A 22,095-nucleotide genomic window follows, 5' to 3' on the forward strand; every position below is an offset into this window, starting at 1 on the left:
CGCTCACTTATATTTTTTCTCTGGGCTAAAAGCCACGTTTTCCTTGGGCTTCAGGCCCATTATAGTACTTTCTTATTTTTTTATTTTTTTTTATTTTGAAGACCATTATAGTCTATACTCAGGTATAGGTTCTTGTTACTTTTTCACGAGCTTTATAGCCATAATTTACATTTTTTAATTATGATTTTCAGTGAGATTTGCTGTGTTTTACTTTTTTTTGGAGTTTGATAATTATTTAGAATGTTATTTTTTAAATCTAATTAAAAAAATGGAATCACAATCATAGTCCAAAAAATAGATTGGGTTAAATATGAAAATATCGAAATATACTTGCATCGATAATTAATGTTTAGTGAATTACATGATTTATGTTTATAAAAAATTAAGAGAAAAATATTTTATTTGTTTGCTAATTAATTTTTCAAAATTTTGTTTTAATATACAAATTTTGAATTTTTTTTAAAACTTTAATTCTTGGAATGTAAACTTATCTCCGAAAATACTAATGTGAAAATTATGGACTTGTTTGACGTCACATCCATAGTTGATCCATAATAGCCAAAATTACAAGTTAGGTCTATCAAAACCAAATTTTAAAACTTAGCATATCAAAAGCTAAAATCATATAAAAGTCAGTAGATTAAAAAAATCCCTAAACTACATATTCTTCTGTGGTTCTTTTTTCCAAAAACTGAAATTATAATTGTAAAAAAAGTGTATTATAGATTTAGCAACCCAGTTTTATAATTGCAAAATATCATTATTTCATACAACCGAAGATCCCTTCGAATTTCAAACAAGATTCGAATAATTGGACTTGGATTGAAAGTGGACGCATCTCGGCATGTATGTAATCTATAACCAAGTGACACGTCCTTGCTTTTCTATATGTATCCCCCGTTGATCCATAGAGTATTTTCCATTTGATATGCGCACCTTTATCCTGGACGTCTCTCGAAAGATTGTCGTCGTACATTTTTTTTTTTTGGTATGGCAACTATCTTATATTAGACAATAGACAAAAAAAAAAACTATTCTCTCATAAATTAATTTTGTGAAAAATATTTTCAGTCCGATTCAAGTTCCTATTTAAGTATGGATTCGTCTCACAAAATGATACAAAAATTTACGTATCAATTACGCAATAATTATTGGTGCAGAAGAACACCAGGAAAATCGAAAATGGAGGATGGAACACTAGAAATTTCAAGCTACCAGGTGGATATTAAATAATATATGTGGCATCTTTAGATATGGTGCCTCACTCTCCAAAATAAAGGACGAGGAGGATATGGCTCATAGGAGTAGGCGCCGTTGCGGGGCATACCCTCCTAATCTTCGTCATAGGTGGTGTAACCTTCGTTCTCATTGAAGCATTCACCGTCGTCGGAAGAGTCGCCGCAGGGTGCATCGCTATCATACGAATCACGGTGGTCGGCATCCTCATCACTATCATTGGAGTCGGAGTCGGAGTCATATGAGGCCCTCCTACTTCTGGGGTGACAACAGGCATCACCATTAGCCAAAGCCCCAGTTTCACTCCCAGCATCCTCGCCCAAATTCCTGGCCGCCTCAGATTGCATTACAGAGAAACGAAATGACGCATTGAAACATAGCGGGGAATTCGATCCGTCGATATCAAAGTTCGTCGTCACGAATGATGATCGGAAACGAGGATAGAAGTCCTCCTTCACCAGACGAGGTGGATCGACGAAATGCGCATCTGTAACAAGGTTCGTAGAGGCGGCGGAGGGGCGGAACAAGTGGCGGCGGATGAGGTTCTGGAGTGCTGGCACACGGAAATTCACGAGCTTCGATGCAGATGATATTGTCATTATCAATAGATAGGAAGATCAAGTTTCAACAGCAGAGATGGAGAGTGGGAAATGTGAGGGTATTCATTTATAAAGGACGCTTTTGTTAGGGTTTTGCGAAGATTTTGGGTACTTGGGCCGGGTCTCAAAAATAAGTCTTTTTGCAATTTGGGCCGCTAGAAATCAAGTTGGTGGCACGCATATATTAAAATTTAATAATAACTATAATTTTATATAAAATAAGTTTTTTTATAAAATAAAAATATAAAAATATTGGTGTCATTTTTTCTTATTTCTAAATTTTTATTTAATTGAAATTAGTAGCGCAGGGATACTGTTATTATGATGATATATTACTTTATAAAATAGAAAAAGATTATTATTATTTCCTAAGTCTTGCCTTCAAAACATTGGATACAATATAATATAATACTAATAAAAATTATTTAATAACCGAGTCAAGATTAATTAATCGAATTGAACGTTCGTGTCTTCAAACTTTTCGGCGTGTACTTTTATTACTCCGATTTTTTCAAATGTTTACACCATGCTAGCATCCACTATAGTCATTACTTTCCAATTCTTCCAGGCTCCTTATTTTTTACATATAAATGAATAAAACTCCATAAAAAAACGAGGTAAAAAGATTTGATACAAGTATATTGAGCATCCTAAGAGAGAACAATAATCTGAACCGGTAACTAAGCAAAGCGAAGTTAACTAAAATATCGATGCACGAGACAAAACATGTGTTTGTGCAGAGAAGACGAACTCCCCAGCGCATGTCCTGCAAAAGCACAAAGCGGTGGGTAGCCGTAAGGTTGAGCAGGAACCATTAAATACATGCTGCAAGAGCTGTGCATCTCAATTTTGTCAACGTAGAACTGCCTCTGTATACACCTCTAAAAGCCCGAAGCACAGAGGTTACTGTGCCCATAATCTTCTTCATTCCCAGTCACTCTCGAATATCCTTCCACAAACGATTTGATACCCGACAAGCAAAGAAAAGATGGGCAGCAGATTCATCACATTCATTACATAAAACACAATTCTTATCTTGAAGACACGCTCCTTACTGATCTCATTTGGTCACATGTCCCATTCCCTAGTAGTGTTTTAACTTTTAAGTGAGAAGTTGAAAGGCTACCAAAAACATGAGCAAAGAAACCCTACCGAATAAGCAAGCGATGTCGGTGCACTTCAAACCAGCCATGACGGGAAACTTTTTTTTGTGAATAAAAAGGGGAAGCCATTTTGAAAACTATTATCTGATATTTCTAATCAGAGCATGCGCACAGTAAACTTGTCATTAATTAACGACACATATACTCCTACTTAATAACTTATGGTATTTAAAGATTCATTAAACCGCAAAATACTGAAAAAGTAGACATGTCATCTTATATTTCTGAATGCAAATATGATTCACAGCTCATTGTTAACGACGGGAACTTTTTCATACAGTTCTAACTCCCTGAATCTCCTCGGAAGAATCCAGCGTCCACCATGTCGTTGCTGCAGAAACACAATCACAGCCAGTGCAACCACTCCACAAGGAATTATCACATCCCAAGCGGTAGAGTAAAAATCGGCAGAGGGATTCGCATAATAGTATGTTCCATTAACGATGGTTCGTGGAAAATTGTGAGCCCTGTATTGATCATAAGCATGAGGCACCAACCGGACCACACTGGTGCCCATGTAGAATGGATTAGACAAAGCTTTTGCAGATGAACCAGAGAAAGTATTGAGCAAGATTTGTGGGAGAAGAAACCCATCAAGAATCAAACCAGCATAAGATCTCAAGTATCCCCAAAGAGAATAGTACACTTGATCATATTCAACATAAGAATGCATCTCTTGATTCTTGCTCTTTATCCAGTTCAGCAGCAGAGTGAGTAATCCGCCAAAAAAATACATCGGCACTGAAACAAAAACTGCCTTTTTCTCCGCACCCCACAAACCCTTTTCATTTCCTTCACTTGTTTTTGCAGTCCAAACCAGTTGGAGTAGGCGTATTTGCAACAAAAATGCCACCATTATTACTATTCTCAGGGTTACTTCATTAGCTTCAAGCCATCCCTTGTTGCTAAGCATGAATGGTTGCTTGTTATAGTTTTGAAAGAAAAGGGCTTCGAAATTCAGGACAAGCGGGATCATGTATCCTAGAGAAAGTATCAAAAGCATGACAAGTGAAATGCTGGAGCCGACCTCAGGATTTCTTCTCACGTGGAAGAGTTGTAGCCCCACAAGGATGCACAGGAACGTGTTGGATATCAAGACCATGGTGATCTCCAAGTCCATTCTCCATATCGAGCGTTCAGCCACACTGCTGTAAAATGCAGCAGATGACATTGTCATATCCTCAAAATAAAGAGGATCTGTTTTTTTTCGTGTACTTCTGATGATTCCACTGATAAGACCGCCGTTGTTATTATTGATTGGAGCAAACTGGAAGTTCACAACTATCTCACAGTCTATGGAGTTGTCATCAGATTTTTTGACATTAGATGGAAATTTTCTACAGCCTACCATACAGAGCCATCCGTTTTCTGAATCATACACTCCTTCGGCAGTGATCTGGATTTGACTTTGACTCCGTGAGTTATTAATTTCGGAATAAAAAGGGGTGATGGATACTGTGAAGCTCATATTCAAGGGGCCGGATCTACTTTTCTGGGGTTCGGAAATAGGTTCAAGTACAGCATCTGCGACTGGTGCTGACTCTGGTGCCAGTGCTATCCCCATGTCTCCTTGGTAGACCTCATTTCCAATGGATAGAGGTACTGCATAGCCCCAAGCAAACTTTTTCCCATTCGAATTTTCCACAGACATGTCGAACCTCATGTTGTAAGACTGTGCATCTGGATATATATTCCCCTTCTTCTTTTCAACCTTCTCCACTCGGCATAATCTCTTTGCTTTATCCAATTCCGTGTATTCGTATCTCAACCCCGAAAATGACCCAGCAACATACCCTCCATCAATGCTTGTGAGATTAATGTTTCTGAAGTATCCTGCGTCATAAATAGTTTTGTTTGTCCAAATTTTTCCAGCGATTTTGGCATGATTTCTGATGGTTAGGATTGAAGGATATCTGAAACTCAACCTTAACGAACAATCTCCTATACCATTCCCAAAATGGTTAACTGGATCCAAGATTCGACAAGCAACAATCAACAGCTGGTTTTTCTTATCATCCCATGCTCCCTCACCGATTAACGTGGCATTAAGATCAAAATTTTCATTAAATGCAGTATAGCTGACATTCTGAAATCTTACCACATACCGAATCACTCGTTTTTCCTCGTAACACTGGATTGGATGTAAGGATACCAGTTGAGGCAAGAATCCGTCAACCACAGCGCGTGCAGAACAAGTTTGAGCATTGTCGCACTCTCTTCCAAGCTCCAACTCGAAAGGAAAAAAACCCTGTAATAGAGAAGAGCAAAACCTGCTCGAATCCAAATCAAGAGACTGGTCTTTTGGGCTTTCAAAACCACCCGAATACCCACCTCCGAGTTCTTTCGAAACCAAAGAGTAAATATAGTCGGGAACAGAAGGAAAAGCAAACATCGAAATTGGCTCGAAGTACCCCGAGTCCTTAACGGAACTTGTGCTTTCCAAAGTTCCACTAATCACACTGGTAAGCATATTTGGATTCAAAGAATTGTAACTCAGCTTCAAAACAGCATCAAGATTGATAGAATTCCAAGAAGCTGATCCAACCATACAAAGCTTTCTTGAAGATTCTGACCAGAAACCATTCAAGAAAAACGTGATCACGTTTGATCTATAGCGTCTCCTCCTGTTGTAATAAGATCCATCATTGCTGAAATTGCTTATATACCGATTGTAATACCGGTACGGGGACCGGATAACCAGTTGACCACGAACCGTATAAACATTCTTGGCGATGGTCTCATATGAATCTGATGTGAGTTTGATGAAAAGTAATTTTCCCACATAGTCATATGATTTGTTGAGTGGTTTCTCACCAATAAGTCTTGCTCCACCGGTGTAATACGTTGTGCGAAATCGAGGTAAACGGATTTGGTAAGTCTGCTGGGTGGATTTAGATTCAGGAACTACAGATGAACAGTGATCAGTGTATGGAGGAGAAGAAAGAACAGACGATACAAAGAGGTAATTACTAATAAGAAAAAAGCACAAGGACTTGTAAAAGAACGAAGAAAAAGGCATATTGAGTGACGGATTCATGGCTACTGCGCGAAAGCATAAAACCAGAAAGCAAGTGAAGGAAGATTATCTATTTGTTCTATGTAAATGGTATATAAGGAAATAATTGACTTCCAACCGCCGTTCAATATTATTGAACTCTATATATAAATATATACATAATAGGCTACAATGCATTGTCATAAGTCAATGACATTTTTCCGAGCCCCACTTTCCCAGAAAAAGCTGATCCACCAGATTTGTCTGACTGGCTCTACGCCCTTTTATCACGATGCATGCTTATTTTATTGTTTTACAAGAACTCTCAGGAATCAATGCAATTTGAACATGAAACTAATAAGTCCGGGCGTGGGTACCTTTTTCCCTTCCACTCCAGTGAGCATTAATTGTTGTCAATATGTTCAACTGGCGACGATGACTTAGACCATGTCAACGACTTGTGGATAAGACAAATAATTCGCTGTAAATAAGTACGAAGTTTCCATTTCAATCTTTCTCACCGGTAACCGTTGGGCGGACAAGCATGGACAGCTTTAATTTTATATTAGACGGGGTTTGCATTGTTTCGAACTCGAGGTCCGTTCCTTTTGTTTCACGTGGTGTCAATTACTTTGGGATCATGGCGGCATTTGTTTGACTCGGATCTGTTAAGATTCCTTCATTTATAAAAACCAGGTGTAGATTTAGAAAGATTCACGATGAACCCAAAAGCATCACGGAAAATTAATTAATACTCATTTATTGCTGATGGCTTATTTTAGTAAAACGTTAACTGGGTTCAATTCTCACTGACACCCCCACTCCTAGCGTGTGCACTAACGGAATATTTATATAAATTGATGAAATTATCTAAAATAAATCAAAAAAAAAAAAAACTTCATTAAAGAATAGGTGTCGATATAATAAAAAATTTCGTAAATGGAACAATATTTTCGCAGAGCCCATTCATAAATTACAATTAAGGAATAAAATTTGCAGTTAAACATATGTAAATGAGATATTTCAAGCATTAATTAAATATTAAATATAAATATGCTAACGTCTTAATCGCACTTACCACCCGTGATAATCAATATAGACCAACGGAAAATATAAAACTTAACACATAATTTTTCGGAAAAAAAGTTTCGTCCCTTGCTTGCAGTCTACCATGAAACGCTTTACTCTTAATATTTGCATCAGCCCACATGAAGAGTTGATTTAGTCTATATTCCACAACATGAACTCACCATGAAAATGGAGGGAAAGTGGGAAGACGATGAACGTGAATATCGAGATTTAGATCGATTCGATAGGAGTAAAAGTCCAGGTAAAGTTCAAATGTACACATAATTGTCAAAATAGGCATTGAGATGTCGCAAAAAAAAACAACAACATTGTGTTCTTCCTAAGACGAGTCAATGCAAAAATCAGTCATAACTAACATAACCAAAGGCGAGCGGCAAGTCTCATGCGCACAATCTTGAAGTCGAGGATTGGCAAATTCATTAGCCTAATGGCATAAGTTGTAAGGGCCTATGAGTAGCAGTTGCTGGTCCGGTAGCCTTTTGAGACAAAGAAAGGAACTCCTGACAATCTTTAGCTCCAATTTGTGAAAATGTATTTACCAGAGTAGGGATGAACCCAGCCAAACTGTTCTTGAAATGCTGTGAGCAGCTCTTGTCGCCTTCATCTACATCTTGAACACCCCCTTTAACGAGACAACCTACTTGAGCTCCATCCAAGTATGCTTTACATGATACCATAATATCACGAGCATATTTGCAATAATGCCCAATTACAAAGTCCTCAAAATGCTACAAAAACAAATGAATGAATAAGCAATTTATCAGTAGAATAAAGGTATTGGGTTTGAGTTCAATTTGATGTACATAGACATAAAGTGAAGAGAAAGATTCAACTTACCTTTGGCGGCCTTTTCATGCTGTACACCATCGTTTGGAGGGAGTAAATAAAAGTACTCTCGTTGTATTCCAATGATCGTTTTTCTCCAGTTGGGGAGCCACTCGTATTTGCATATCCAGGCTCGTTAAAGTAGGGCTTGGCATTCAAAATCAGCCCTTGTATGGAGACCAAAACTTGTAACATGGTTGAAACACCAAGGATCCACTTCTCTTTGTGGTTACCACTCCATGTATTAAGAAGGCTGAGACATACTTTTCCACAATTATATAAATTAGGGTTGATTCGTAGGCCGCCTGAATGATAATGGACAAGCTGGCAAGAATAGAAATCACATTATTAGGCCTCATAATTACCCCAGCTTATAGACACCAAACTGCGTTCTTCAGAAGAAATTAAAAAGACATACAGGTGGAACATTAGGATAACTGCTCGGAAAGAAGACATCAAAGAAAAAGAGACCATCATGGTATGGCGTTCCCTCTGCTCCTACAATCACAGCCCGCAAAAGATCCATCCTGGCTTCGTAAACCCTTACAAATATAGTGTCTGTGTTGGTGACAGCAGAAAAAATATAAGGTTAGGGGCGAAGCTATTCTAAATATCAGTAAAATAATGCATTAGCTGTGAGAAATATATAGAAGCTATAACTTGATGCCAATACCTTGTTAATTCATTAGTGCAATCAAACAAAAATGCTGGCCAAAAATGTTACACAGGGAGATGTGACGGAGGACTTTCAAAACATACCGGGTAAATCTTTTTCCAGAATCTTCCATTCTTCCTGTATTCTCTTAGCCCAATTCTTTGGTGGCTGTCAACATCCGAAGACAATATCATAAAGGCACAGATGAATTTTTGAAGAGATGGACAAGAAACAAACCAATTTTTTAAATAGCAGTTACCTGTTTGCCGGATGAAGCATTTTTGGAGTAGAAGTGATCCGAATAATCTTCAACGGTGTCAAATTTTTTAAAACCTTCAAAATTTTGCAAAACTTCATCAATATTTCTTGGTTCTACATTTGTTGTCTGTATTACCAAGGGAGATTCACCATTTTTAAAATTGGTGGAATCTTGTGGCCAGGTGACAAATTCAGTCAGAAACCCTGAAGGACCAATAGAAGGTCCTAACATATTCAGGCACAAATCCTGCCACGGAGGCATATAGGTTTCCATTCCAGGTGAAATCGATGGCATTTTCAACTTCAGAGAGCTACTGGCATGATTGACAGGTGGATAACTCGCACCAGAAGATAACTGGCCTAGTGGACCAGAATAGATAACCTGGGATGCACGAGTCTTCCTTTTACTCTTTCCAAAAGAACGCAAAGGTTCCTTCCCGCGCTTAAGAGCCAAAGAACTGATGGAGGATTGTGAACCCAGAAAGGATGTACTAATTGAAACAGTCGATTTCTTTGGAACTGCACCAGGTTCCAGCGATTTGTATGGTAGTTTCAACTTTTTAGGTTGCCTAGTTGACTTGCTCCGTGATGGTGATGGCCATGACGATAGAGGTGAATTTAAGCTAGAAGGAACAATGGCAACATCCGACTTTAGTTGCAAACTTGAGTTAGTTGAAGTACCTGTAGTTGTCACCTTATTTTTATTTCTGGGAGAACTTGGTAACCAGGGAAATGGTGCCTCAATACCAGGTGGTATATCCATGTGATCAAAATGCGATTCTAACATTGAACGTTCATCAAAAAATATGTCATCGTAATAATTGTCTAGCCACTCTTCCTCTCCAAAGAAATTATTAGAACTGGAATCATCTATAATCATTGAATCAGGTGATTCTAAAGCACCATTGGTTGATTTGATATCGCTTGCCAATCCATCCGCTGCTAAACCACCTAGACAAATTGAAAAAGCGGGCAAAGCCTCCTACACGCCAGATAAAAAAATAATTTATTACATTGCTGGAGAAACAGGAAGCACACAAAATTCAAATTAGTGAAAATAGTACAGTACCTTGCCCTTCCCGTGGACATCAACGTGAGGATCTATTATAATTACATCACCACGGTCTTCTTCTACGTCAACATCAATTATCTCATGACAAATAACCTTCAAGAAAATAGGTAACTTGAAAGTTAGGATGTGTGCATACAGCATTACTTTCAGAAAATGAGTTATTGGGAAGCAAAACGAGTAATTATTTTCAAACTCCAACCATGCCCATCTCATGCTTGTACATGGAGAGTGGTTTCAGAACGAAGTTCAAGTGATTGCAGGTCATAGAAATGCCACAGGTCAAGGAATTAAGAATATATGTGAACCTAATGGTGTTCCAAAAGTTCCTTTCCGAATCCCTGACTAGGGAGCTCTAAGCTCATGCAGTTGTCACGAAAGAGAGGCAACAACAGAACAAATCAAGGCAGACTAAACTGACAGAACCAACACATTATAACTAAAAATCCATCAATACAACCGGTTAACTTAGCACTATCATGCCCTGAAATCTTCGCAGATTACAGAAAAGCATTCATCAAGGAAAAGAGGTATGCAATGTAGTCTTGAAAGGATCTCTACACAAACAAGGACAGATTTAAGTGGAAATTTTAACCCATGTAATGCCATTCTCACTTCCAACAGCAGTCAAATCTCATTGATCCGATCAAAAAGGCATTAGTCCCACGTCAAATGACATTCCATCTGCAGCCTCTTCCAATCCAAAAGTGCCACATCTGAGAACAATCTATGGATGTGCTAGCAATAATTCTAGCATCATGTGCATGGATTATAACTAGGGAAACCAGGCAAGTCTGATGTACACCCAGTACTAGGTAAAGCCTTTTGACCAATAGAAAGTTCAAACAAATTACTGAGTCAATTAAGAAATGACTCTCAATCTTCTACCATCCAACTCATCAAGCCATATCACTAAAATAATAGAAACATTAGCCACTCAAAGGCAAATCCCCCAATTAAACTTAACAAACAATCCTAAATCAGTCTCATTTCAATTATTTACTAGATACAGCCCTTTGATCACAGTAGCCCACGCACGCAAACAAAAAAAAAATCATTACTTGATCAAAATTCGATCATTCAGAACAAACCTGAAACACCTAAAGAAATCCTAAAAGAACAGAGCATGCCTCTAACGCACCTCAAACTCGAGAAGAACCGAAACAAGCCCAATTTGAGAAATTAAAAGGGAAATACAAAATAATAACCCTAACAACTCACCTCTTTTTTCCTGGAAGACTTAGGTTTAGGCGTATGATTGGAGGGCGGCCCGATTTCCAACACATCCACATCCTTACACACCGATGACGAACTTCCCCCCGGAAACACACGTTTTCTGCACCATCACTCTCATAACATCAGATAACACACTCACACACAAGCTTAAAGAATTTCACCCACAAAAGAAATCGAAAGGGAAAAAGAAACCTACTTCGAATTCCGGTGGACATAACGAGAAACCGGCGTGGGCGACTCCATTCGATCAGATCGAAAATGATACTCGAGGTGGGTCAAAAGAATCAGGGTCGAATCCTACAATAGAGCGATTTATATCCACTTCTCAGCAACAGCTCATCTTCCCCTGATTTTCAGTAAAGATTTATCATGAAATCAAAGAAATAATAATTTAATTAACTTCCAGGGTTCAGTTTGGTTCTTCGACTCTGCGTATGTAAATCGATGAAAATGGATAATCACAAGATTGTTTGCATATTATGCGTAAAAACAGCGAGAGATAAGTGTCGCTCACTTGTGCTTGGATTGGCGCCAGGTCAAGTACGTGGGTGGGTTCAACGCCCATAGGTTCTGACCATAAAGCCCTGGGAATTTCACTTTATTTAACAACTCTGCCATTCGGGTGAAAATTGCCTTTGAACGTGTTGACGGGTTTGGGAAACGAGGGTCTCCCACTCTTACATGTGTGACACGTAACAAAAATTGTAAAGAGGGGCATATGTGTAAATGTCTTTTATCATCATTAATCCTAATCAGTTTTTTTAAAAAAATAATTATGGTTTAAATCGATTTTAAATCAACCAAATCGAAACAATTGATTCTATTCAGAGTTTAGATTTTAAAATATCCAATCTAAATACCCAAAAAAATCTCGTGAATATACAAATTTATACAATACCCATTGTTTAAAACTTAATTCATCATAGGTATTTCAACTATATAAATTTTAATTGTTCTTATTGTTTGTATCAGCGTCTCATCGTAAAATTAATAATGTTTGGAAATTAGCCTTTGTACACGTAAAACACAAAACAAAGTGTCTGCGTCTTTTGCTATTTCTCACCCGACTTCCTTTACATGGAAGCATGGGGATTTTCCTTATTGGTTTGTAAAACTTGAAACCAAAGATATTTCTCGATCTCAATAATACTACAAGTTTTGTGATCAAAAAAGCATGTGACTAAGAGAAAGTGCCTTGATCATACACAATCGATGCTCTTGGATGAAATTTGGGATTATACAATTACTTAAAAATATGATTATGAATTTACATGGGTAAGACCCATATGATGGAACCCAAATGATAAATTTTTTTATATTACTTATCAACATTTTCAAATTCTTTACTGACTATATTTCACTAAAAAAACTACCAAAAAAGTTAAAAACCCCTACTCCACCCCAAAGTTTTCTTTTAGTTCAAAACGATCAATATAGTTTTTTTTTTGGGAGATTTTCTTAAATAGACTTCACACAATTACTATAATCAATTTTAGTCTTCAGTTAAATTAATTTATCAAAATAGTCTTTTTGTCATATCAAATTACATAGATATCCCCTATCATTTAAACTCTATTCACCATCAATTTCTTTATCTCAAACTCTTTATTTGATATTCGCAATTGCTCGAATAATCTTATGAATTTCATCCATTTGGACATAGAGTGGTGATAATTTGAGATAATTATTTTGTCGAGTATCATTTTTATGCATTTTATTTTTTTGAAGGTTTGTCGTGCATACTCATAAACTGTTAGCATGGAATAAAGTAGAAACTTGATTGAGACCATCAGATTTTGTGTTTATATTTATATAAACTCACATTGATGTAATTATTACGTTTCATAACCTTGGTGGTTTCGTATGCACTAATTCAAACTAACAAATCATTATTTTATTAAAATATGTTTATTGATATAAGCAAGTAGTATTAAAAAAATTAATATATTATAAATCAAATAAATTAGAACAAATGTTAAATCAACTCGTAAAGAGAAATAATAGATAATTAAACAAATGAATCACGAAAATGGAACATGTGTGTTCATAGAAAAATGATATTTTATGATTTTTTTAATTCAATAAGACATAATGCAAAATGTGTAATAAAGAAGGCCATTTTTGAAATTATGACTTTGAAATAGACTAGAATAATCAATTTCCTTTTTTTTCCTATATATATATATAAAATCGTGCAAAAAAAATTGCTATCTAAAATGCCTACTCCACCGAAATTTTCATACCAAATAGCTCACTGAAAATTTTCCGAGATGTTGACCAATTTAATTTTTTTGGTATGAAAATTTTATTAGTTTTCTAGATAAATCTGCTATTTCATGGATTTTTAACTAACTTTAGTAAAGTTAATTTTTTGATAATCTTGTCAAAATTTCAATTAAGATACTCTTAATTAATCCTTGAATACATTTAATGACATTTTGGGGCAGAAAAGAAAAAGAAAATTGAAGTTTCGTTTGATGAAAAGCAGTGAAGAAGCTAGCTCTTGCCTGGACTTTATGTTCAAATTATTTTTGTCGCTATGAATTACATCCTACTATAATATCAATCAACGGATAACGTTAAAAGGCGAGTGATTTTTGCCATGGTGGTGTATCTCCCGCCGTGCTCGGCCAGATGGACTTGCGCGGCCTTGTTTTATCAAACTTTTTATCATGTATTTCTAACAAAACATCTTCGTGAACAAACATTAGGGTGAGTTGGAAATGGCTACTCTGGATGGACATGGTGGAGGCCGGAAGGAACGTCGTCTTGCCAAGGTAAGACACCATTTATCTCATAAATTCTTTTATATATATATATATATATAAGATTTTGCATAAAAAATTTGTTTTTCTAAAATATTGAGTTTTTTAAACTTTAGATTTGATTTTTAATATTTAATAAAATTTGTTTCCAAATGAAAGAATAGTTTATTATCTTGTAGAAATTTATTGGAGAAATCATATCAAAATCAACGCAAGTTTATACATAGAAAGAATAGTTGTTGCATACTAGAGAAAGACAAGGCGAACATAGAACAAAGATAAAGCTCGAGAGAATTTTCTGAAGAACTCACAAAGACGAAGCATCGTTGTTTCACTGTGTTGTCGTAACATGTTGGAGACATTTGAAGACAACACTCATACAATGTGTTAATTGAAAAATTATTTTATTATTGATATTATAGGATAATTTATTTCCTTGACTTGTTAAGGAAGGATTTTTTCTTTCATTCACTAATATTGATTTTGTAAACTCGATTTCTTTTCTAGTGATTATTTTGATATAAGATATCGCACAAATGTGTTCACTTTTGCATAATTATCTCTGTGTTATTTTTTAATTAAATTATTTATTTGTGTGTTTTATTATTTTGCTTAGGGATGTAAACGATCTAAACCAAACCAAATCAAACAGTATCAGGCTTGAGCTTGGCTCGTTTAAGATCGAGCTCGGCTCGAGCTCGATTCGATCTTTTATTATCAGGCTCGAGCTCGGTTTGTCTTGAAATTACTAAGCTCGGGAAAAGCTCGAGCTCGGTTTGTCTTGAAATTACTAAGTTTGTGTAAAGCTCGAGCTCGGCTCGTTAAAAACTCGTTTAGCGTGTTAATCAAGCCGGGCTCGAGCTTGATTCATTAATAGCTCGTTTAGCATGTTTAACAAGCCTGATTTGAGTTCGGCTCGTTTTCAAGCTCATAAAACATAAAATTGAGCTCGAGTTTGAGCTTGTTAAAAATTAAATATATATGTAAACTAATTTTAAATCAAATATAAAAATGTAAATTCATTTATAAATAACCAAAACGACACAAATAAGAGCTAAAAAAACATAAATCAGTATATTATTGAACATTCCAAAATAACACATCTAAAATATTCATCATACACTGATATCATCATATAAATAACAATGAAATAATTTCCCGTTATCTATGGATTCAATCGTACTCATCATTACACTCTTTATATTTATTGTATTTTAAAGAACATTTTAGTATAATGATATGCAAGTAAGATTAAAAATGTAATTGTGACTAAGTGGTGTGAATTCATCATTTTTTCAAATATGTCTTGTGTTCAATTCCTTCCATTGATATTAGTACTAATATTTTTATTTTTCAACTCAACAAATGAGCCAAGCTCAAGCTTACGAGCCACCTAAACAAGCTGAGCTCAAGCTTACGAGCCACGTAAACGAAACGAGCTCGAGCTCGCGAGCCTATTATCGAACATGTTTGCAAGCTCACGAGCCGAATATCCTTATGCTTGAGCTTGGTTTGATTAAATTTTCGAGCTCAAAATCGAGCTTGAGTTTGGCTTGATATGATTAACAAACGAACTCAAACGAGCTTTTTATCGAGCCGAGCTTCGAATAGCTCGCAAACGGTTTGGTTCATTTACATCCCTAATTCTGCTGTATATTGTCATGAGTTGTTACTACATTTGAGACAACACTTATATCTGATACACATTATTTATCGTTATGTTAATCAAAATATTTTAAGAAGCGAGAGAAATTTGTAAGATAATTTCGATCAACTAATTTTTTAAGAAAATGAATTTTCTCAAATGTATTTGAAATATAGAGTATTTTGTTATGTAATCCTACCAACAATTATTTTTAAGTGTGTTTCAAATATATTTGGGGAAGTTATTTAAAAAAAATGTTTGACCAAATCTACTTTCCTAAACATCCCTTGAAATACATCCCATGACATTTTTAAAAAAAATTAGTTGATCAAGTTTAAAAAAAATACCCGGTGCGCTGAAGCCATTGATTTCTGCCAAAGATTAAACATCAGCACAGACAAAAGTGTGATAAAATATTAAAGTTAATCCACTGTACTCTGAATTATGGGAATCAAACAAAGTTTTGAATATGACTGCTCACTTTAAAAGAAAGGAGAGAAAATGAAAGAAAGTTGGAGAAGCAGACGAACCCATTATCAGTCTTAGTCGGAGTATCCAAGCTAAAAAGATAAACAAGCATAAAATTAAGGCCATATTAGATTAGCACTAATTCAACGGGCTGGTTTTTTCTCACGTGTTTGGTCACAAATAATACTTCGGATTTGGGTTTTTATATAGTTTAGAATCTTGCATTTATCGGTGTCGATATCGTAAGATTCTCAACTCTTTTCTGAATTGTAAGATGAAAGCGGAAGCAACAGATGGTTGGACCTAAGCGTATCAAACTTGTAAAAGAATACTTCTTGAGCTAAAATTAATAAACCCGGAAGAAATTCATGCTTCCATGGTCAGGTGTTCTATAGTGTGTAAGTCATGATGGTCGTCAAAATGAGTTTGTTGCACTAATTTTAACGAAGAATAAAAAATGGAGGATGCACGCGGACGGCGCCATAAATATGCTCACGCTCAGGTGCCGTGAAATTGTAGAAGAGTTCTTGGCGTTGGGAAATTTTCTCAATGAATCCAAAAGATAAGGCATCTTGTGTAAAGTGAGGCTAACTTGACACGAGAGGAGGACATCGATTACCGAAACAAGATTCCCCAAGACAACTATAAATAGCAGCTTCTTGAAGGGCTTCAAGACATAGCAAATCATTCAATATTCCAATCAAAACTCCTTTATTTCATCTCCAGTTCCCAGTTCATCTTCAACCAACCATGTCGGACATGTGCGGAAGCTGCGACTGTGCTGACAAAACTCAATGCGTGTAAGTACTTGTACATGGTACTATGTTTCCTTAGTTTAATCCTGGTGTAAGTGTGTACGTATAATATACGAAAATCGCAGGAAGAAAGGATACACTGCTGACATCATTGTCACTGAGAACATCAGGTACTCCCTTGCTCCGACAGTACCAACAACAGCTTAATGCTTAGTGAGATTTTAATGCTTACCATGTGTTGTTTTTCAATCATGAAATACCACAGACGGTCTCATATAAACGTTGCATAGTATGTCATATACATACATATATATACATATACATATACATATATATATATATATCGTGACTGAACATACAATTAGTCAAATTCTTGAATAATTTACTCTTGTATGATTCCCGGCAGTGAGATGAGCCTGGTGATGGATACTCCGGCAGCCGAACAAGATGGGAAGTGCAAGTGCGGTGCCAGCTGTGCTTGCACCAACTGCACCTGTGGCAACTGATCTTCCAAGAAAAGGGACACCTCTATATTATATCATATTTGAAAATGTAATCCAATAAATTTGCTGCATACAATCATATATGGTTTGGTCCCTTACAACTATGTAGTGCGTTGCATCTCTATCCATATGTATCTTATTTTATGTCATTAGCGATTAACTAATAATAAAACCAGTGTGTTACAATCGCTTTTCATTTTTCTTGGAAGTTTTATAAACAGACATATAAGATAAGATCTAGAACAAGTAAATGTATGAGGAAACAAAATATACTTGGATCATCGTCAGCAACATTCATAAGTGTTTCATGCGTCTCGATATATTTACAAATAAAACGCATGGATTACTAAAACCTTGCTAGATGCTGCAAGACTCGATGAATGGCCTCCACCTTGGCTGTTGGACGCGTTAACTTAGTTAAATTGTTGTTCTTTATAACAATGGTCAACATATAAATTATAGACTGTCGGTTTTCATTAGAAAGATGGGTATCTCTTGTTCATATTTTCGATATACTTCCAACCGGTGCATGTTTTTGCCCGGATAAAAACTCATCTACTCAAGGGATTACAGAAGACGATATTGGGAATCTAAGCTTAAAATTATATCACGAATGATTACACAATTTATCTCCATAGAAGAAAGAAACAAAAAACCATAATCAAATTGCAAGGTGTCACATGCAACACTGAGTTTGATTCTCCATGATGAAAATATTGAATATGAGGACATAATACGATCAGAATGCAGTTGGTAACTCATTTTTCCACAAAGCCCAAAAAAAATGAAAACAAAAAATAAAGAATTACCACTCTATACAAATAACAACATAAACAAGTATTCCTTTATTTCATATACCTTATTCAAAGACCGGTTTCAATCCATATGGGCTGCAAAAATTGTTTTCAAACTCTGTCAAATTAAAGTAAGTAGCCACACACTCATGTTCAAAATCACATTGTATTTGGTTTTCTGAAGCTGAGTGCGTATTCAAACTTTGAAGCCTTCAGCACGAAGACATTTACGATGAGCCTCCATCCACTTTTCACAAGAGGATTCGCCATGCTCGACTATGCATTCATGTGTCAGCTTCTTAGTATCAGGGCATGCACAAGATACCTTCTTCAGCTTCGAATCAGGCCAATATGATACTGAACCAGACACTTTGTCCTTTGATTGCAGAGATATGACAGAGGAAGAGCTGTGTAATGGTAAACTTCCCATGGTCTGAGGTTTCAAGGAGAACACCAAACGATAGAGAAGATAACTACTAGAATAAAGAAAAGAAAATTATTGGCCATGGACTGTAATAATAAGGGGTATCTTAAGCAACAAAATCACAAATCTGGACAAACTGGAATTAAGAGAGAGAACAAGTCCAGAATTAGATAATTTCAATTGTAATCAATATCTAAAATAATCTGAAATTACCAGAATTTATAGGTCAAACAACATAAAATCGCTTTCAAACAACCAGATTATCTTCCTACATCCACACAATAAAGTTAATAAACAATGATCACTAGACAAATTGTAAGATAGGAAAACTCAAAGTCAGACATCAAGAAGTAAGATAGCATCTTAAAATATTAATTAATGGTTATTGAATGGATCAAGTTGTACTTCCTTTTCCAATAAGAGGAAACTCAGGCTCCAGAACTCAAGCCATTAAAGTTAATGTAGAGAAATTACTAATTTGAGAGACATTATGGATTTTCTATCAGCGAACATAGTAAAAAAAGAAACCGTAGCGACGCATAGTTCAAGACCCTGAAAACCATCTGAGAACTATCCTTCCTAACTGTCATTTGTGAGACCAAACTTCTTAAAAATGCCAGTCGCCTCCCTATTCCTAGCGAATCCTCTTACAAAATTAGCAGGCTTAGAAGACTCAAAAGACCAAGACACGCATTTTATAAATCCAACAGTAGCTGAACATACGTAGCCGACTAGCCAGAGGCACGTTTGTTCATGAAGCATCCTTACGTAGTTTGGAATTTGTCCATCTTGATCGGTAAAGTTCTTACACGAGATGCTATTATACTTTCGATTACTTTAGGTTATTACTACCCATAAAAACTATGCCACCCCTAAAACCCAAAACAACAGTCACAAATTTCGCATTTCTCATCACTTTATTATATTTCTTTAGCTTCAACTAGATTTAACCTGCCTTATAGATGTCATAGTTTTTGCATTTCGCTTGTGAGGCACCTTATCGAACTGAACCATAACAAAAACGAACAAAATTTAATCCATTGATTAAAAAAAATGCGCAAGTCCTCTCTTTATTCATTTCCTTACAACTCCTTCTGCACTGCCCGAAAAAATAAATCTCAAGCCCACGTGGATGCGCAAAAATTTCAGAACAAGGAAGAATCGTGCCTCAAATCAACGAACAGGGTTCTAAGAAAATGGTGCACATAGCAAAAGCGTAGCTCTGAAGACGAAAGCGTGTCTCACTATACGCTTCTGGATATTAAACACACACGACACGATACATCTGTTGCACATTTTCTCAAGCACGAGGAGAGCATATTTATGTTTTGTTCACTTTAATAATACAGTGAGATTTGCTTATTATAAACCATTAAAAAAAACTCATCAGATCGATACACATCCCCGAGGAAAAATAAAAGAGGATCAGACAGGGAATCACAAATAAATAAATAAAAGAGTTGATATTATCTCGTTAAAATGAAGAAAACTAAATTAGGAGATTATATATAAAGAGGGAATACTGGGCGAAAGCACCGAAAGAAGGGAATATAAAATCACAAATCAGAAGGGCTAAATATAAGTTAATGAATGTTAGCAGAAGAAGGATGTTACACAATAATTAGGAATGTGAAGTTTTGTTTTTTTCCTTCGATTTTTCATCAAGATTGACCAAGATCATCACACAAAGTGAAATAGATAGTCTCGTTCAATCAAAAGTCTCAGACATCCCACATTTAACCAAGCCTAGAACCAGTACAGATAATATAAAGAAAAGTTTGCTGTTTGCATATACTTTCAGAAGTAGACTTCCACTAAACGTAGCTCATTACAATCGAAATGTAGAAGCATTTCAAACATACCTACAGCAACTTGATACAAGTGCCCAAATTTGTAAAATCTTGAATACATATGCAACAGATAACGAATATATAGCAAGGAGAGAGAATGCATATACATCAATGATATTTCAGGAATATTTACTTCAAAGGAGCCTGCGTAGATGAGGTAACAGGGAAAACTTTATACACATTGAGAATGGAAGAGATGAAAGATTCCACGATGCAAATAAATTTCATGTATTGTAGACTAAACTTGCATTCTTAGGCGAGTTGAACCAGATTCCGGTTCAAATTCTTTCAGTGATGACACTGACATGGAGACGTAAAATATATATAACAAATTATATGATCTTGGAGCTCAACAGCAGCGCCAGAAAACTGCGTGGACGAAAAATCAACAAACTCCTGTATTCGAAAGGAGACACTCTGGAATGGATGGTCAACAGCAGATGCCACTCAATCCAAAAATCTTCATATTTCACTTGTTATTTTAGCGACAAATATGAGTTTTTCTCTTTGTCGCGCCATCATCGTAAATAGTGCCCTTCTTCCTGTTAACATCAATCATACTTTTCCCTCCATGAACACACAAGAAATAAAACCCAAGAAAGTCCCAAAACAATGTCACCAACGACAAGTCTCAGCCAATCGAAGCCAAGAACCTCAACTTTCCTCTCAAAGTATATTCTCCATATAGCCATTGTAATATGCAGAAGCACACAGCCTTTGGGGAAAAAACTATGAAATTCCCTATCCTCAACAAATGCCACCATAAACAAGAGAAACCCAATAGCAAACATAAGCAAACCCGAAAAAGAATCCGATGTCTGGATTAACAACTGATCATGAGGTGTTGAGCCTAAAAGCTTACTAGCGCGCTCCCTACCATGACTAAACACAAAAAACTCATCTCTATAGAACATCATCAGGGCTCCACAAGTTAAGGCAATCAAAGAATGGAGCATGCAGATAAGAAAAAAGCCTTGGGACGCCATTGATGACTGGAGGAAAAAACAGATAGTAGTGATGGCTTTATTCATGTACTGCACAGATCCCCAAATATTTAATTCCTAGGCTCAATCATCAAAACCCACCTAAATCCTCGGCTTATCGGCAAAACAAAATCAAATTTCCACAGGAATAGCATTTGAGCTCGATTGCAGTCTGAATCCCAATTATCAATGCATACTTAAAGGAGAAACGGAGGAAACCCTTTGTTATGTACCATGAAAAAACATGATCTTTAGCAACATAATTGAGCAAAGCCAATCAAACATAAAAAGAAAAATCTTGAATTAAGATGACAGCTAAGGTACTTAACCACTTTTACATCAACAGATTTTTGAATCTCAGGCCTGGGCTTAAACGTGAACAAGAGATTCTTTAATAGAAGGTCAGGAGAAGCGAAAAGATAGATTCTTGGTGACAAATCCTAAGATCTATGATGTGGAAACAAAAGGAGAGTAGATTTCACTTGGTTGGAGGGTTTACAGAGCTTAAAAGAAACAAAAATAGTGTGGACCATTAACAATTACTATGGGTGGAAGGCTCTTCTTGTCTCATACCTGTTTAAATTTATTTTTGTCACCAAAAAAGGAAGATGCATTGGATCCGTTCATCTACAATAAAAGAATGTATTGGTGAAGAAAAACCAAATCCCAGAACTAGGACTTCATAGAGAAAACATCATTTACGTATCGGTCCAGACCAGCATACATAATACATGTATATTTAAAATTATCCCTGCTACAGAGTCGAGTCGATTCGAGTCTTGT

General features: G+C 36.0%; 2 protein-coding genes across 2 annotated transcripts; both read right to left on the reverse strand.

The window, feature by feature from the left end:
- Nucleotides 1-2,666: 2,666 nt before the first annotated feature.
- Nucleotides 2,667-11,645, reverse strand: LOC142518478 (uncharacterized). Its single transcript, XM_075621264.1, has 9 exons — nucleotides 11,322-11,645; nucleotides 11,111-11,225; nucleotides 9,890-9,985; nucleotides 8,822-9,802; nucleotides 8,667-8,730; nucleotides 8,326-8,465; nucleotides 7,920-8,231; nucleotides 7,505-7,810; nucleotides 2,667-6,074 (listed from the first exon to the last, which is right to left on the reverse strand). The coding sequence occupies exons 1-9, from the start codon at nucleotides 11,366-11,368 to the stop codon at nucleotides 3,240-3,242; spliced, it is 4,896 nt and encodes a 1,631-aa protein (XP_075477379.1). The 5' UTR covers nucleotides 11,369-11,645; the 3' UTR covers nucleotides 2,667-3,239.
- An 8,744-nt stretch (nucleotides 11,646-20,389) lies between these two features.
- LOC142518690 (uncharacterized) lies at nucleotides 20,390-22,041 on the reverse strand. Its single transcript, XM_075621490.1, has one exon. It carries the CDS (start codon nucleotides 21,358-21,360, stop codon nucleotides 20,881-20,883), a length of 480 nt encoding a protein of 159 aa, XP_075477605.1. The 5' UTR covers nucleotides 21,361-22,041; the 3' UTR covers nucleotides 20,390-20,880.
- Between the last annotated feature and the right edge of the window lie 54 nt (nucleotides 22,042-22,095).

Source organism: Primulina tabacum, chromosome 11 (assembly GCF_025594145.1).
Source record: "Primulina tabacum isolate GXHZ01 chromosome 11, ASM2559414v2, whole genome shotgun sequence".
In the NCBI taxonomy this organism is placed as follows: Eukaryota; Viridiplantae; Streptophyta; class Magnoliopsida; order Lamiales; family Gesneriaceae; genus Primulina; species Primulina tabacum.